Source organism: Cetorhinus maximus, chromosome 17, assembly GCF_964194155.1.
Source record: "Cetorhinus maximus chromosome 17, sCetMax3.hap1.1, whole genome shotgun sequence".
In the NCBI taxonomy this organism is placed as follows: domain Eukaryota; kingdom Metazoa; phylum Chordata; class Chondrichthyes; order Lamniformes; family Cetorhinidae; genus Cetorhinus; species Cetorhinus maximus.
Genome location: NC_135895.1, coordinates 29,713,833 through 29,731,689, shown reverse-complemented (window position 1 = coordinate 29,731,689; position 17,857 = coordinate 29,713,833). Strand labels below are relative to the sequence as shown.

General features: G+C 42.8%; 1 protein-coding gene across 1 annotated transcript in view; it reads right to left on the bottom strand.

Moving 5' to 3' along the window:
• Positions 1-17,260, bottom strand: part of LOC144692275 (MOB kinase activator 3C-like) — a 70,951-nt gene extending 53,691 nt beyond the window's left edge. The window contains exons 1-2 of the mRNA XM_078560899.1: positions 17,036-17,260; positions 724-1,286 (exon numbers count right to left, since the gene is read on the bottom strand). Coding sequence (XP_078417025.1) covers positions 724-1,141 — 418 coding nt within the window. The 5' untranslated portion in view covers positions 1,142-1,286; positions 17,036-17,260. The remainder of the gene's footprint in view (positions 1-723; positions 1,287-17,035) is intronic.
• Positions 17,261-17,857: the final 597 nt, after the last annotated feature.

Genomic DNA, 17,857 nt, shown 5'->3' with positions numbered 1-17,857 from the left:
GTAGTCATGCAGAGTGCATCAGCAGTGTTCAAACCGGTAATTAAAATATTTAAGTAATGGTACTTAATGGGTGCCCGATATCAGCTTGACGACACTCCTGCTCTTCCTGGCCCCGCAAAAATCTTTAGAAAAACACAAAAAATCTTACCTATTGGGAGAGGCTACCTCCAAAAGGACCACTGCTTAGGCCTCTAAACATTAGGATGAAGCAGCATGCTTCCTGTATTTCTCCTTATAATTTTCAGTTGGGACCCAAACCCAATTTGCATCTGTCCTTCTGTGTGTTTTGGACAGAGGTACCATGTGCCCACTTGGAGACCTATTTGAAACTTTGTTCAGGTGGGCAAACGAGTGCACGAGGTCCCCACCAGGTAATCATCTGCTGGTCAAACGCTTATCAGGCGAGAAACAGGTGACCGTCAATTGAAAGTCTCCCCCTTTTTATCAGTCAAGCTTTACGAGACTTTACATGCGCACACTTTTTTTTAAAAAAGGCAACAACTGAACTAAAGCGCAGGCAAAAATGCATCATTTTCACCAAGTTCATACTCTAAACAGTAACCTCGAGAAATCTAGCAGCAGTTCTATTTCAATGGCTTTTGAACATTCCGCATTATACTTCTTATTTAACATTTAGCTAATTCTGAAAATGCTAATGTTTGGCTCATAATCACCTTTAATCCCTCCAATCACGAATTCTTATTTTTCTCTTAGAAATCTTACCAACTCGAGTGGGGAAGTTGTCCTCGTTATTGATCAGGGCTTCAATCCAATCCATCAGCAAATTCATATACTGCGGAGCAGTTACTTTGGTTGGCTTCTTATACTTGTGCTCATCCTGCCACCTGTATTCATACTTCAGCCCACCTGACATGACGGGACAGCTCCTTTCGGTGCAGTACTCACAAATGGTACCATAGATGAGGTTAATGCGGTTGAAGAAATCTACTGTGTTGACTGCAATCCAATCATTAAGGCCTTCCCCTGCGGGAAGCTGAACCACAGTCTTGAGATCGACACCAGATTTAAGTGAGGCCTGCGCTTTTTTGTACAACTCGAAGCGTTGGGTTCCCGGCTGAAACTTCTTTCGGGGTCGAAAAGTCCTGTCTTTATTAAAGACTTGCTTCAGGCAAAGGGCCATCTTTCAAGATGCGTCCGTCTCTCCTTTAAACAAGATTCAAGATAAAAAGGGGTCTTTTTCTTGATTTAAGTTGATAGTATTTAAGAACTTCAGGTATCTCAATGGTAGTTTATTCTCCACAATTTACTGCAGCAATCTGAGTATTCTGTAAAAAAGGAAGCATTTATTGTTTAATAAGGCAGATTTTGGTAATTTTATCAAGATACCCAATTGATTGGTACACCACCTTACATTAAAGCTTCCATTATATCAGGATTACACTCACAATGTGTAATCCTAAGGTAAAAGTAAAATATATTAAATTCTGTGAAGGCTCTTCTCGAAAGAGAACATTCATTTCTTACTGTCAATTAGAAAGTGAATGAGGCACCTGCCCTTTTGATTGTATAAACTAGACAATCTCCCAGGATGTTCCAGATGTGGAGTCACTCTGTAGTGTAGTCTACAGGTGAACTAGGTTTAGAAGCTGGTGATAATTGGTCTAGGCGGCAGGTGGAATTCAGTCTTCATTTGAAATTCAAACAGGGTGTCCTTCTTTTGAAAAAATACTTCAAGTTTACAGAATTATTTATAAAGCCAAGGAAAACTTGTGGCAATTTGGGAAGCAAACAGGTCTCAAGGAGCTTGATGTACCAAACTGAGGTGCGACAGTGCTGCAGCTGGAGAGGAGGGTGTAAGTACAGTGTGACAAGTTTGCTTTTGTATTTGGAGTGGAAAAGCTGACAGAAAGTATGCCAGCGCTTAAGATATTTAATGTATAATAAATGCATGGCAGAGAAATAAGAGTTTTGGAGAACCAGCTCCAATATCTTTCCCGCTCCCCATATCCCATGATTCCCCGAGAAATCAAAAATCTGTCTATCCCAGCCTTAAATATATTCAACGATGGAGCATCCACAACCCTGTGGGGTAGAGAATTCCAAAGATTCACAACCCTCAGTGTGAAGAAATTCCACCATGAGACATGATACGATTTATAATTCCATGTAACCGGTAGACAGAACAGAGCAGCAATTGTACAGGTCAGGCATGTCCACATAGCCTTCCGGTTACAATTGTATGTAAAAAGTCTTATCTTCAAATAAATTTCTTTACCAATCCTTATGTATGATTGGTATGTTTTTGCTAATCAGAAGAACGCAACAGTAAATCAACCCGTAGTTTTGGCTTCTGTTTTAAATGAATGCAGAGTAGGAATTAGAAGATCTCCAAACTTAAATAAACCAACTGCATCATCAATATGAAAATTATTCTGTGTGAACTTTTTGTAACTGACATGCATATTTCGACTGGTACAGTTCTGTCAAAAGTCTACATAGCAGGTTGGTTGACTTAGAGAAGTTATGGTCAAATTCGTTTTTAAACAATGTTAAGAAGTTACATTTCATTAACAATTTATTCAATAATTTGGTACTTATTTAGAATATGAAATTTTTTTTTTTTAAAAGTGTCTTTAATGCAAAACCCTGGCATTCTCAAGGGCCTTATTTTCCAGGTGCTAAATGAGTGCCTAAAACTCCAGTATAGTAGGCCAGAAGCACATGCTGAAGCTACAGCTCCCACCATATTAATGTAGACAAAATAAGGTGTTCAGGGCCATATAGGAAGCCCAGTGCCTATCTGAGGCTCCTTCTGTAATATTGGTTTACCCTGAAGCAGCCAGCACTGACTAGATTCAGGAAAAACAGGTGTACATGCAACATCCCAGCTGTCTTTAAAGAGACCACTGCAGGCTGCCACCAAAAAGTTAAGTTTTTTTAAAGAAAACTTACCTGATTGTGGACCTGGGAGGAACAGGAATGCTCCTGGACCCCACATTAAAACCACAGGCGGCTGTCAGCCACCATTTGACCTCCTGTGTCCCCTTCAATTGCAACCTTGACCTCCTCCCCTTCGATCGCTACTGCCACCCATCCCCCGATCACCTGTTAAGAGCTTCAAAATCTATCACCATGTCCTCATGGTATGTTGTACTCACAGAATATATTTGATTTGTTAAGTATATTATGCATAAAATTTGAATTAATTTGAACTTCAAGTTTATCGATTTCACATACAAAGATAAAAATATCAAACTGCACTGCAGAAGTATTTGCAACTTCACCTAGAAGTCATTTGCTAAAACTGAACTAACATAAGAATACTGACACAATCCCAACATCTAGCACTTATATAAAGCCTAAATTATTTTGTTACAATAACAAGTTAAATGTGTTATTGCACAGAATCAGGCCTCTCAGCCCAATTGATCATGCCAATGTTTATACTAAACACAAGCCTCCTCCCATTCTAACTGCCTTTCCCCAGTCTACCCCTATATCCTGCAATTCCCTTCGTCCTTAAGTATACATCAAGCTTTCCCTTAAATGTATCATTGCTATCTGCTTCAAGCACACCACCTAATAACACGTTCCACATTCTCACCACCCTTTATGTAAAGAAATTCCCCCTAAATTCTTGATTTGACCTTTTACTGTCCATTGTATATTTATGTTTCCTTTTTCTGGACTCACCCACAAGTGAAAGCAATTCCTTCACATTCAGCCTATTGGAATTCTTCATAATTTTAAAGACGTCTATCAGGTCTTCTCTTAGTTTTAACTTTCCCAGAAAAAAGCACTAGCCTACTCAATCATTCCTAATATTTCTATTCTCTTGACTCTGGGAACATCCTTGCAAGTTTTTTTCTGAACTTTCTCTCATGCTTCAATATCCATTTTGTAGTATGGAGACCAGGACTGCACCCAGTGAGCTGAATAACACAGTCGCATGCCGAGGGCAGATTCCGCACCCAGAAGTCGGCGGTGTTCTGACTTCTGGGCCCACCTTTGGTGCGGGCCTGATAATACAATAATTGCCACCAATTAGCGGCAAGGGCAGGTTACAGACCAGTATCCCCCCACAAATGAGTGCTGGGGGGTGGGATGTCCGGTCTCCGAGGCTGCAGAGCGTGACCCAGGACAAGGTAACGGCCAGCACTTTAAAGTGCCCCTATCGCAGGAAAGCATCAGGAGGTGTATCAGACGATCAATCGAGTACTTCTATTATACATAGTGAAGATTTTCCAGTCTGGCCAGGTAAGTCCATTTTAATTTTAGCTAAGATAAAAGCAAAATACTATGGATGATGGAAATCCGAAATAAAAACAGAAAATGCTGGGAAAACTCAGGAGGTCTGGCAGAATCTGTGGAGAGAGAAACTGAGTTATGTTTCAGCTCCATATGACTCTTTCAGAGCCGATGGGAGGTAGAAATGTTGTGGGTTTTATACTGTTGAAGAGAGGGTGTGGAGCACATGGAGCAAAATAAAAGGTCAGGGATAGGTGGGAACTCAGGAGAGATTTGACAAAGATGCCATGGACACAAGACAAAGAGAGTGGTAATGATAGTGTAAAGACTAAGGCAGGTGCTAATGGTGGCATAAAGGTAAGATAGCTGAATGTCTTACTAACAGAACAAGGGTAAGTCCAGAAGGCTGTAAAGTGCCTAATGCAAAGATGAGGCACTGTTCCTCCAGTTCCCTAACACAAACTGAAGGAACAGCACCTCGTCTTCTGATTAGACACTTTACAGCTTCCTGGATTTAACATTGAAATCACAACTTCAGACCATGAACCCTGTCCTACATTTTGATGTTTTTTTTCCCAACTCCTCCCCCCACAGGGCCAGACTGTAACTTGTTCTTATGTTTTGCTTTCAAAGAGCGCTGACCCTTGTTCTGTTAGTAACACATTCCACTACTTTTCCTTTGTGCCACCATTAGCACCTGCCTTAGTCTTTAACACTATCATTACCGCTCTCTTTGTCTCTTTGTCTTGTGTCCATGACTTCTTTGCCAAATCTCTCCTGAGCTCCCACCTATCCCTGGTCTTCTAATTTGTTCCACCTGCTCCACCGCCTCTCTTCAACAATGTGATGAAAATCCATCACATTTCTACCTCTCTTCAGCTCTGCGGAAGAGTCATACGGTTTTGAAACGTTAACTCTGTTTCTCTCTCCACAGATTCTGCCACACCTGCTCAGTTTTTCCAGAATTTCCTGTTTTTATTTTAAATTTTAGCTGATCTCTGCCAACTATGTCAATCTTCATAGGTGGCAGAAGTTTTAAAAATCAGCAAGTCTCCCACCTTTTGGCATTGAATAGCCGTACTTTTAACGCATTTTTCCAAACGTAGATGTCTGCCCCATCGGGGCAAGGGGAGAGACATTCTAGAAGGGGCAAAGTTGCCCCCAGATTCAATGAGGCCACCCTTGCTGCCTTCCTGAGTGCTGTACATTATAAATGTGATCAGCTCATGCCCAGTGCTGGGAAGAGGAGGAAACCCAGGCGGACTAGTGCTGCATTTGAGGAGGTGGCCAACGAGGTCAACAGTGTTGACGTGGTGAGGAGGGCTTGGTTCCAGTGCCACAAAAGGCTCAATGACCTCATGAGGTCAGTCGCAGATAGGTAAATCTCAGCCTGCATTCCCTTGGGGCAGCATAAGTCCATTGAGGGTTTCTAAGTTCCTCCTGATCTTCAGGGTCTGGCGTTGCTCCCCTTCCTGAGGAACCACAGCATCCTGAGCCCCCCAGGTGTTCCCTTCTTCTCTCTATCCTCCTCCCCCCAATCCCAATCCTTCTCTCCTCCTCACTGGAGGTTGTGTCTCCAACTGGCAACAATCCCCATCTGCCTCAGACACTTTTCACCCCTCAGCCCTGGGTAATGGACAGGAAAATATTCCTTCAGAAGAGCCCCCTGAATCAGAGGAGAGTTCTCCATGTGAACAATATCCAAAAGGTTCATCTGTCCACTCAAATGAGCAGTCCCTGCAATCAATTGAGTTTGAGCTGCAAATCTGAGACTGTGGTCTCAGCTGCAGTTTTAAAATCTGCCCAGACAAGTTTGCGCATAAAGAAAATGGATTCCCCACCTGTCATAAATCTTGCCCTGAAGGTGTGTTATTGCCTTCTAGCCGTATTATTGCAGTGGGATGGGTAGTTAAGTAGCTGAATTGCTTTTTAAATTGATACTTAAATAACGCGGGCGGGCTCCCGACTTTATGACCCGCCCACGTGCCATGTCATCGGAAACTGCGTGATGATGTCATAAAGGGTGCTTGACATCATCATGCTCCATAATACGCTCCACACAGCGGGAAACACTCCCAATCTCAGAGTGTAAAACTCGGCCCAGTATCTTTAACCAAGGTTCTATGTAAATTTAACATTAACTTCCTATTCCATTGTCGACATCCTACCCTGAGTTCCAGCCTACTCATTTATCACTTGTCTTATTCCTTCAGGCGGGAGTTGGGCATAATTTTGGTTAGGGGAGACAACACCTCTTACAAATGGTTGGCACTTCAGGAAATTCAAGGCCAGAGTGATCTCTTGGGCTAGTTTGGTCTTGGCCATAGATAGGTTGGGGAAGAATTTATTTTTTTTTGCACAGTTGGTCTGGGGTTTATCTGTTTTTTTTGTCTTTCTCAGGCCAGAAATTTCCCCCCATCGGGGGGGGGGGAGGGTTGTGCGGGGGCAGGCGCAAACCCAATCGGCGCCCCCAATCGGGTCCGCGCCGCTGTTTTACGTGGGTGGGCCAATTAAGGCCTGCCCATTGTAATGCACGTTCGGAAGCGCCAAGCAGGCGGGGTCGGGGGGTGGGGGGGGGTTCCCTGAGTGGTTCCCTACGCTCTTTTGCACATGCACGCGAAAGAGTGCAGAGATCTCCGAGGCACAGAGGTGCCTCAGGGATATTTGTTTAAGTTATGGAAATTTGAATAAAAGTGGGAAAAAATTTTAAGGACATGTCCACTCATGTGAAACTGTCACATGAGCTGGGACATGTCCATTATTTATTTCAAAAATTTTTATTTAAATAATAAACTCTTCATGAAACCTCATCCTGCCCGTGGATGAGGTTTCATGAAAAATGCAAAGGCCGCCTTGCCCGTCAACCTTAAGGTTGGATGGGCAGCTCAGTTAATTACCTTTTAACTGGCCTTAATAGGCCTTTGACAGTTCGACGGGCGCACAGCTGAGTCAGTTGTGCGCCCACTGAACTGAATATCTGAATGACGTGCGGTGACATTGGGTCTTCCGCCTGACTTCCGCGCATAATTTTATACGTCGGCGAGCAGGCCCCAACCCCCCACTTGTTGACGGGAAAACACTGCCCCTAGTTTCGGGTCGGGGTAAACATAAGAACATAAGAAATAGGAGCAGGAGTTGGTTATACGGTCACTCGGGGATGTTCCACCGTTTAATAAGATCATGGCTGATCCTCAATCTCAACTCCATTTTCCTGCCTGATCCTCATATCCTTTGATTCCATTAGAGTCTAAAAATCTATAGATCTCAGCCTTGAATATACTCAATGAATTATCAGTCACGGTCCTCTGGGGTAGAGAATTTCAAAGATTCACAAATTTGAGTGAAGAAATTTCTCCTTATCTCAGTCCAAAATGGACGTCCCCTAATCCTGTGAATATGCTTCATAGTTCCACACGCTACAGCCAGAAGAAACAGCCACTCAACATCTATCCTGTGATCACCTCTCATTCTGGTAGTATAGACCCAGGCCACTCAATCTCACCTCGTAGGATAACGCTCTCTTCCCAGGAATCAATCTAGTGAACCTTCGTTGCACCCCCTCTATGTATATTCTTCCGTAGGTACAGAAACTAGGTGCGTTCTCACCAAAGCCCTATAATTGCAGCAAATCTTCCTTACTCTTGTATTACAATCCCCTTTCAATAAAGGCCAACATTTCATTTTCCTTCCTAAAGGCTTGCTGTACTTGCATGTTAACTTTCTTTGGTTTTTTTTTTGTACAAGAACACTGAAATCCTTTTTTTATTCTTTCATGGGATGTGAGCGTCGTCAGCATTTGTTGTCCTTCCCTAATTTCCCTTGAGAAGCTAGAGGTAATCAGCTGCCTTCTTGAACCACTGCAGTCCATCTGATACACCCACAGTGCTGTTAGGAAGGGAGTCCAGGATTTTAACTCAGCGACAATGAAGGAGCGGCGATATATTTCCAAGTCAAGATAGTGTATGGCTTGGCGGGAAACATGCAGATGGTGATGTTCCCATGCATCTGCTGCCCTTGTCCTTCAAGGTTATAGAGGTCATGATTTTGAAAAATGCAACTGAAAGAGTCCTGGCAAGTTGCTGAAGTGCATCTTGTATATGATAGAGCTGCCACTGTGATTCAGTAGTGGAGGGAGTGAATGTTTATGGTGCTGAATGGGGTGACAATCAAGCAGACTACTTTGTCTTGGATAGTTTTGAGCTTCTTGAGTATTGTTGGAAACACAGACTAATCCAGGCAAGTGGAGAGTATTCTGTCACACTTCTGACTTGTGCCTTCCACATATTGGACAGGCTTTGGAGGGTAAGGAGTTGAGTTACGCGCCACAGAATCTACAGCCTCTGACCTGCTCTTATAGCCACTATATTTATATGACTGGTCCAGTTCAGTTTCTGTTGATGGAGGAGGATTCAGTGATGGTAACACCCTTGAACATCAAAGAGAGATGGTTAGATTCTCTCTTGTTGGATATTGTCATCACTTGGCACTTGTGTGGTGGAAATGTTACTTGCCACTTATCAGCTCAAGCCTGAATGTTGTCCAGTTCTTGCTGCAAATGGACAAGGTCTGCTTCAGTATCTGAGGAGTGGCGAATGGTACTGAACACTGTTTAATCATCAACAAACATCCCTGTTTCTGACCTTATAATGGATGGCAAGTGATTGGTGAAGCAGCTGCAGATAGTTGGGCCTAGGGCACTACCCTGAAGAACTCCTGTTGTGACTTCCTGAGGGCTTGAGATGATTGGCCTCCAACAACCACAACCATCTTCATTTGTGCTAGGTATGACTCCAACCAGTGGAGAGCTTTCCCCCTGATTCCCATTAACTTCAAATTTACAAGAATTCTTCGATGCCACACTTGGTCAAATGCTGCCTTGATGTCAAAGGCAGTCACTCCCACTTCACCATTTGAGTTCAGCTCTTTTGTCCATGTTTGGTTCAAGGCTGTAACAAAGTCAGGACCCAAGTGGCCTTGACAGAAACCAAAGTGAGCATTGGTGAGCATGTCATTGCTGAGTGAGTGCCACTTGATAGCATTGCCAATGACAGCTGTCATCATTTTGCTGATGATTGAGAGTAGACTGATGGGGCAGTAGTAATTGGCCAGGTCGGATTTGTCCTGCTTTTTGTGGACTGGACATACATGGACAATTTTCCACAATTACCTAATGTTTGTTCACATTATGCTCCATCTGCCGCCTTCTTGTCCATTTGCTTAACCTGTCTATATCTCTTTGCAGCTGTCCTCCTTACAGCTTCCTTTCCAACCTAGCTTTGAATCATCAGCAAACTTGGATACATTACACTCTGTGCCTTCATCTAAATCGTTAGTATAGATAGTTAATAGCTGAGACCTCAAACTATTCTTGCAGCACCCCACTAGCCTGCCAGCCTGAAAATGTCTCGTTTATTCCTACTGTCTGTTTTCTGTCCTTTAATCAATCCCCTGTCTATGTTAATATATTCTTCCCAACTCCATGTGCCCTTATCTTGGCAACAACCATTTGTGTGGCACCTTATTGAACATCTTATGAAAAACCAGATATTCGACATCATTCCTTTTATCTATCTTGCTAGTTAAATCCTCAAAAAACGTTAATAGATTTGTCAAACTTGATTTCTCTATTACAATTTTCTATTACAATTTGCACTTTATCACTTCCTTAATAATGGATTCCAGCATTTTCCCCAATGACTGATGTCAGGCTAATTGATCTGTAATTCCCTGTTTTCCCTCACCCTCCTTTCTTAAATAGCGGTATTATATTTGCCAACTCAATCCACTGGGACCATTCCAGATTCTAAACAATTTTGGGAAATCACGACAAGTGCACTCACTATTTCTGCAGCCACTCTCTTAGAACCCTAGGATGTAGGCCATCAGGTCATGGGGATTGGATAGCCTCACTTCCTCACTTTCATTTGCCCCTTGGCTCCCCATTATTTCTCATATATCTTTTGTGCCTCCTACTGTGAAGACAGACATAAGATACTTGTTTAACATCTCTGCAATTTCCTTATTTCCCATTATAATTTCTCATGTCTCAGCATCCAAGGAACCCATGTTTACTTTATTTACTCTCTTCCTTTTTCCTTCTAAGAAGCCCTTAGAACCTGCTTTGATAGTTCTGTTTTGTTTACTGTCATACTCTATTTTCTCCCTCTTTGTCAATTTTTTGGTCATCTTTTGCAGATATCTAAAATTCTTCCAATCCTCCGGCTTACAATGCTTCTTCGCACTATTATAAGCCTCTTCTTTTAAATCTAATATTTTCCTTAAGTTAGGCACAAATGAATTTCTTTTTCTGTGGAGTTTTTATTTCTCAGTGGAATGTAGAGTTGTTGAGAGTTATAAAATATTTATTTAAATGTCACTACTCCTCATCCACAGTCATATTGTTCCCTAATCTATGTTAGCAAACTCACCTCATACCTATGTAATTGGCTTTACTTAAGTTCAATATTCTAATTTTGGACTTATGGATGTTACTCTCAAACTCAGTGTGAAATTCCCTCAGGTTATGATTACTCTTTCCCACAGGATCCCTTAGTATGAGTTTACCCAGTCTCAGTACACAAAAGAAAATCTAAAATAATCAAAATCATACTGTGGGCGCTGGAAATCGAAAATAAAAACAGAAAACACTGGAAATACTCAGCAGGTTCTGGCAGTATCTGTGGACAGAAACAGAGTTAATGTTTCAGGTTGATGACCTTCCATCAGAACTGGGAAAATTTAAAGATGTAATAGGTTTTAAGTAAGGGGTGAGTGGAACAAGGACAAAAGGAAGGTCAATGATAAAGTGGAAAACAGGACAGATTGAACAACAGCAGAGTTAGTCTTCCAGGGCCAAAGAGAATGGTGATGGGGAATGAAACAAAAGATGTGCCTAGAACAGGTGTGCTGCTAACTGAAAGAAAAGAACTGAAACAAGCAAAGAAAAGGAGACAAAATGGAGCAGAAATTATTGATCTAAAATAACTTTCATTGGTTGATTCCAAAATGTACATTGTTCCAGAAAACAATTGCGAATGTTTGCCTTGAACTCGTTCTCCAAATTACTTCTTGCTGATTTTATTTATCCAATCTGTATGAAGATTCAAATCCCCCACAATTATTGCATTGCCTTTGTCACAAGCTCCTCTGAGTTTGATTAATATTCTGTCCATCCACACAGCTACTGTTAAGGAGCCTACCATGTACTTTTCTGACACTTGTGATTTCTTATCTTCACCCGCACTGATTAGACGTTCTGACCTGCTGAGCCAAGATCTTTTCTTACTACTGTCGTTACGTCACCTTTATTATCAGGGCTAACCCTCCTCCCTTTTCCATTTTGTCTGTCTTTTCAAAATATCATGTACCCTGGAATATAGTTCCCAACCTTGGCCACTATGTAGCCATATCACTATTTGTGCCTCAAATTTGTCTATCCTGTTACAAGTGCTTTTTGCATTCAGATAAAGCATTTATAATTTTACCTTCTTACCATTTTTCCCTAATTTGGCCTTATTCAATGATGTATTTGTGATGAAACTATCATATTTTTCATAACGTTATTGTAGGCTTATGGGCGTAAGTGTGTATGGTTCTGTCTGTGTGACTGATTTAATTAGACTCAAGATGCTTAGACTACAAGATTGAAACTACAGGCTGAATCTTCCATCAGCGTGCGGGGGCGGGATCGACACGCCGACACTTAAAATGACGCGCGATGGCGTCAGGATTGCGTCCCAATTTCATCGCGCATCATCGTGATATTTCATTTGGCGGGCACCACCGGAGTCAGCTGTGCGTCTGCCGAAATGTCAACGGCCTATTAAGGCCATTAAGAATGTAACTAATGTATTTAAGAACACTGCCCATCCAACCTTAAGGTTGGCCGGCAGACGAAAATCCCAAACGGCCTTCGCGTTTTTCAGGAAACCTCATCCACGGGCGGGATGAGGTTTCCTGAAGCTTTTATAAAACAATTAAATAAATTTCCCCGCCTTTACAAACACGTCCCAGCTCATGTGAAACAGTCACACGAGCGGACATGTTTGAATAAACTTTTACACCATTTATTGAAGTTTTTTATTGCCTATTGAATCTCCCTGAGGCAGCTCCATGCCTCAGGGAGATTGCTGCGCTCTTTTGTGCACATGCGCGAAAGAGCGCTGGCCCCAACTCTCCCTCCTCCCCACGCCTGAACAGATAGCGCTGAGCGCTACCGCCCACGTAAAATGGCAGTGTGCAGCCCATCGCGGGCAGCAATCGGCTCCGCGCCAGCCCCTGCCTGCTCCCGCCCAGCACATACGCCATAGGAAAAATCCAGGCCTATCAAAAGAGTTAGACTTTTGAAATGGAGATGGATAAGCTAGGATTAAGGTTCCATTGATAGGGTGAATGAAATTTGCATTTTTAGATAAGTAAATGGGTTGTTTGGGATGGTGTAATGTTAAGTGAGGCAAAGCAATATGTTTATTTTTCCCAGACATGTTGACCATAATGATGACTTGAAGGATTTTTATATTATGGGAAAATTAAATTTCCAAAGACATGTGATCCAAGACAATGGAATTTTACACATTAGAGAGAGAGAAACATATACAATGAAGGATGGAAGGCTATATGGGGGTGTGGCCATGGAAAATCTTTAGAGGTACTAGCCACTCTGAAGAAGAAGTGCTGCACCGGTAACTAAAGTTGCGTAAAAAGCCTTTGGTAGCCTTTCCCACTGTCGAGTGGGAACTGTGGTAACCTTGCTGGATTGGCTAATTAAATTGAACTCTATTTTGGATTGTTGTCTTAAAGGGGGTGTATAGTTGGGAGTCAGATTAATTAGGAATTTTGTAATTTGTTATAATATCAAGTAACTATAATCTCATTTATGTGCTTAAATTCTTTTCTTTTGTTAATAAATGTTTTAATTTAATTTTTAAAATCTCTAACGCTGTCAATGGACTCGTTACTTGATAATTCAGTGCACAAATCTTCTCGTAATAAATACAAATTGCAAAACTGTTGTGATAGCACGGCCAAGTTTCCCCTGTGGATTTGGTCTGCCTGGCACGTTCCACCTGCCACATCATTACAAAACTGGGGGCTCCTTGCAGGAGTTTTAAAATTCCTTGATTGGTTTTGAGTTGGTGAATCTGAAGACTACGAGTATGAGAAGAACATTGAACTCACGAGTTGGTGTTGAGAGATTTTAAAGTGGTGAGACTGCAAACATGGCTTTATCCATAGCTAAGACTTTTCTGGGAATAGACGATATAACTGATTGGTTTACAAAAAGCAATTAAGGTTAGGTTAACAGAATTGGCGGATAGGTTGTAGTTAGGTTAACTGTCGGGGCAAAGAAAGCAGGCATAATTGAAGTAATAGCGCAGCATTTGAAATTGAAGGGGATACCTGAAATCTGTGCGTCACAGATGGAGGTGGTGAGACTTTAGTTACAAATGAAGAAGCTTGAACACGAACAAGGAACGCAAATGAAAAAACTTGAGTTGGAGGAGAAAGAAAAGGAAAAGGAAAAAGAGAGAGCATTTCAACAGGAAATGGAAATGAGAAAACTTGATCTTCAGAGGGAGAAATTTAGCAATGGAGGAAAGAGAAAAAGAAAGGGAGAGGGAATATCATCTTAAAAAGCTGGAGGTTAAAAAAGAAATCTCGGATGCGGAGGAAGGTTCTGATGTGGAAACAACCACTTTCAATTTAAAACCCAGTGGAGAGATGTTTAAATTTGTGCAGGCTCTTCCAAAGTTTGAGGAAAGGGATGTAGAGGTGTTCTTTATCTTGTTTCAGAAGATAGCTAAGCAGATGAAATGGCCACAGGAAATCTGGGTCTATAGTTGCCATTGATTCCTACTTGGACCATAACAACTGGATCCTTCCCCTCCCACTCCAAGTTCTTCTCCAGCTGTGAGGAGATATCTTCAACCCTGGCACCAGACAGGCAACAAAACCTTTGAAAATCCTAGTCGTTGCAAAGACCAAAGCTCTTCTCCTTATCTGCATGATTCACAGTCACATACATTTGTCAATAACCACTTACCCGCTCTGAAGACGTCATACGGACTTGAAACGTTAACTCTGGGCAGAATTTTGCCCTTGATGGGCGGGCGGGCCCCACCGGCTTGGCGGCGGGCAGACAGCCGATCCCCGCCGCCAAAACGGAGCCCGCCGCCATTTTGAGTGGGCGGGCCAAATAAGGCCTGCCTGACAGGAATCGCTATGCACTTCCTGTGCAGGGGTAGGGAGGGAATCCCCAGCTGTCAAAGTGCGTTCTTTCATGCATGCGCGCGAAAGAGCGCACTGCTCCCTGAGACTAAGTGCTGTCTCAGGGAGATTAGTGACAGTGCACAGAAGTTAAAAAATAGAAAAATAAAAATATTATTAACATGTCCCCCTCATGTGACAATGTCACACAAGATGGGACATGTTAATAAAAACGACATAAACTTTATTAAACATTTTAAAAACGAACATGAAACCTCATCCCGCCAGTGGATGAGGTTTCATGTTTTTTCAGAAGCCCACTGGGGCTCCTGGCCTGCCCACCAGCCTTAAGGTTGGACGGGCAGGGTCTTTAATGATCTTAATTAGCTTGGCAATGGCCTTAATTGGCCATTGACAGGTCGGCGGGCGGACAGCCGATTTCGCTGTCTGCCCGACTTCCTAAAAATATAAAGGGAACGGGATGACGTCGGGGGTTCCTCCCGATGTCATTCCACGTCATTTTCCCGTCGGCGAGTGGGCCCCGCCCCCAAATCGCCGACGGGAAAATTCTGGCCTCTGTTTCTCTCTCCACAGATGCCGTCAGACCTGCTGAGTTCTTCCAGCATTTTCTGGTTTTAAACCCGATCTTTACCACTTCCTAACCTAAGGGGTGTGATTGTTACTTGGATCAAAATGCCCAGGTAACTCATTCACAACGTATCACAATTGTGTGAGACATATTGGATGGATTTAAAGGGTATTTACCTGTCTTTAAGCGTTTGTATTTTTATTAACATGTCCCATCTCGTGTGACATTGTCACATGAGGGGGACATGTTAATAATATTTTTATTTTTCTATTTTTTAACTTCTGTGCACTGTCACTAATCTCCCTGAGACAGCACTTAGTCTCAGGGAGCAGTGTGCTCTTTCGCGTTAATTGGCCCGCCCACACAAAATGGCATTCTCACTGATCTCCATTGCTCTCTAGTCACCTCTCCCATCCGGGTGTCCCAGTCACATTAACCAGTTGTCCAACTCTGGCCTAGTGTGCATGGCCTTCTCTCCACTCTGCCATTGGCACTGAAGACTTCAGTCATGATGGCCCCAGACTCTGGAGTTGTCTACTTAAGGCCCCCCACCTTCCTACATCTCTCCCCATCTTTAAAAGTCTCTTCAAACACTTTGATCAAACCTAACTGTCTTGGCTAATTCCTACTTAGTGTTAAACAAAGTACATGGCTATTTGTGGAGGTATTTTGAATTTGCAGTTAGATTTCCGATGTTAGTAGTAGGACTAATATGTATGAGGAAGCATGATGTTAAAACCATCAATGCATTCTGTCAATTTTCACTTTCAATTTTACAGTGCAATTACAACTCCTCACCAACCAAATGCAAAAGGCTGAATATTACAGGGAGTGGGTGGGAGGGGTGGGGAGGGGGTGGGGGTGGATGTCTCACACAGCCCCACACCCCCGGAAACAAAGCCAACATGGCACCGCAGCCGTAATGCGCTGCAGGCGGGCTAAACAATGGCCAGTGGGACTTCCACCCCTTGCCAGGGAAGAACTCCCCTCCTCAGGAGCTGCTGGCCAATCGGATTGGCTGGCAGCTCCATCAGTCTTGGCAGCGGCAAGAGCACACTAGAGGGCGTTGCCGGAACTGCAAGTCTTAAGGGTAGCCGGGTTGGGGCGGATGGGTTTAAGGAGGCAGGCGGCTAGGGAGAAAGGGGGGGTACTATTTTAGAAGGGCCGCCCCCACGACCCACAAAGAGCAGTCCCTGAAGATAGAACCCCCGCCCCTCCCCTGCTCCTTCCCACCCTTTGTAGAGATTAGTTTTTAAAAATTGGGCTGCCCACTCCAGCCCGACTGCCCATGCCAAATGTTTTATGGCATGGGCAGTGTATTATCAGGGTCAACTGGCTTGGTAACAAACCTAATTGACCCTTGATTATCTATTTCAACATGGCAGGCAGGCTGCCGATTTAAGTTCCTTGCCCACCCGTCCATGTTATGGGGGTGAGCTCAGGGGTGGGTGGGAAGGTGGTTTTATGTGCCTCCCCCTCCCACTGCCAAAATCATGCCCGGCTGCGGCACATAAAATTTTTTATGCACTTTTGTAAAATAAGCATCACTGAATTCAAGTAGAAGGTCAGGGATTGCTTAGAGTCTTGATTTTGGGATCCTATCTATTCAGTCTCCTCTAGCGTGTTTTGTCTAGAGTCGCCCTTGGGCAAAAATCCAATTTTAGCAGTTTGTGCTATTCCAGAGAAATACCTCTTTTTTTTTAATCATATAAAAATGACATTCTCAGCTTGTCACCATTTTAAGCAAGTTGTCACTTTTGCCCCACCTTTTTTCTTTACAATGCAAAAAGAAGTTGTTTAAATTCCATCACAGTGGTGTGAATGTACTGAAACAGCTGTCTTTCTGTTTAGCCTGCATACCACGGATCACTGGACAGTTGATCCCCAGCAGCTGATACTCACAGAGTTGAAGTTTGCAGATCATTTGTTGGGAATAAGAGTTTTTACTTAAAGGTTCTTTTTTAAAAAATCAGAAAATAAAAGTTTGGTAATGAAGACTGTCTGAAAAGAATTGAAACTTTCATCACTCACCCCATACACTGTAAGAAGCGATTCTTTCCCTTCTGCATACAGGATCTTCACAGTTGTTACAGGAAGCTGCAGCTGTGGGGGATTTATATTGTTATAGACTCAATTTAACACAGCCATAGTTTGGTGCTTTCCTCTCTGCAGACTCAGTCCAGCATTTCACACACTGCTGGGCTAGGAGAGGGTTACACAAGAATGGCTGGGCTCCTCTCCTGTTTTCCTGTTTATGATGTCACATCCTGAGACAACCCACCCTCCCCGATCACTTCTGTTGATCTTTTTTGGCTTTTTTTTGAAAAATGTTTAAAGAGACAGTTCCCTCGATCGTTTTGTTTGGCTCCATTGAAAGTGCAAAAGAAGTAAAAGCGATGCTGTGGTTTCATCAACCACTTCAGCCCAAGCATTTTATATTTTAACCTGTTGAATAAAAATGCCATTTCTTCATTTTCATCCACTTTAACTGCTGAGCTTCCGAACAGACATGTCAGGGCCACAGGACAAGGAGACACGCCCTTAGCAGTCGGCTTCTTGTCATGCGTTTTAGAAAATACTCAGCATTTTGAAAGCTCGTTCAAGTTACAAACTGATATCAGTGCTAAGAGGAAGTGTGGCGGTCAAGGTAGCGCTTAAGGTTTCTGCAAAGCTCCCCTCAGTGCATTCCCTGAAACACAAGCAGTTTGAGGAAAATCCACAACACCTCTTATTAAAATGTCTATGATCTGCATGCGCTTTATGTCTGCTCAATTTACTTTCCTGTTGTCATATTTTTGTTACAATTTTTATATCAACTTTTTACTGGTAGAAAGTATACTTTCGTAACAGTTT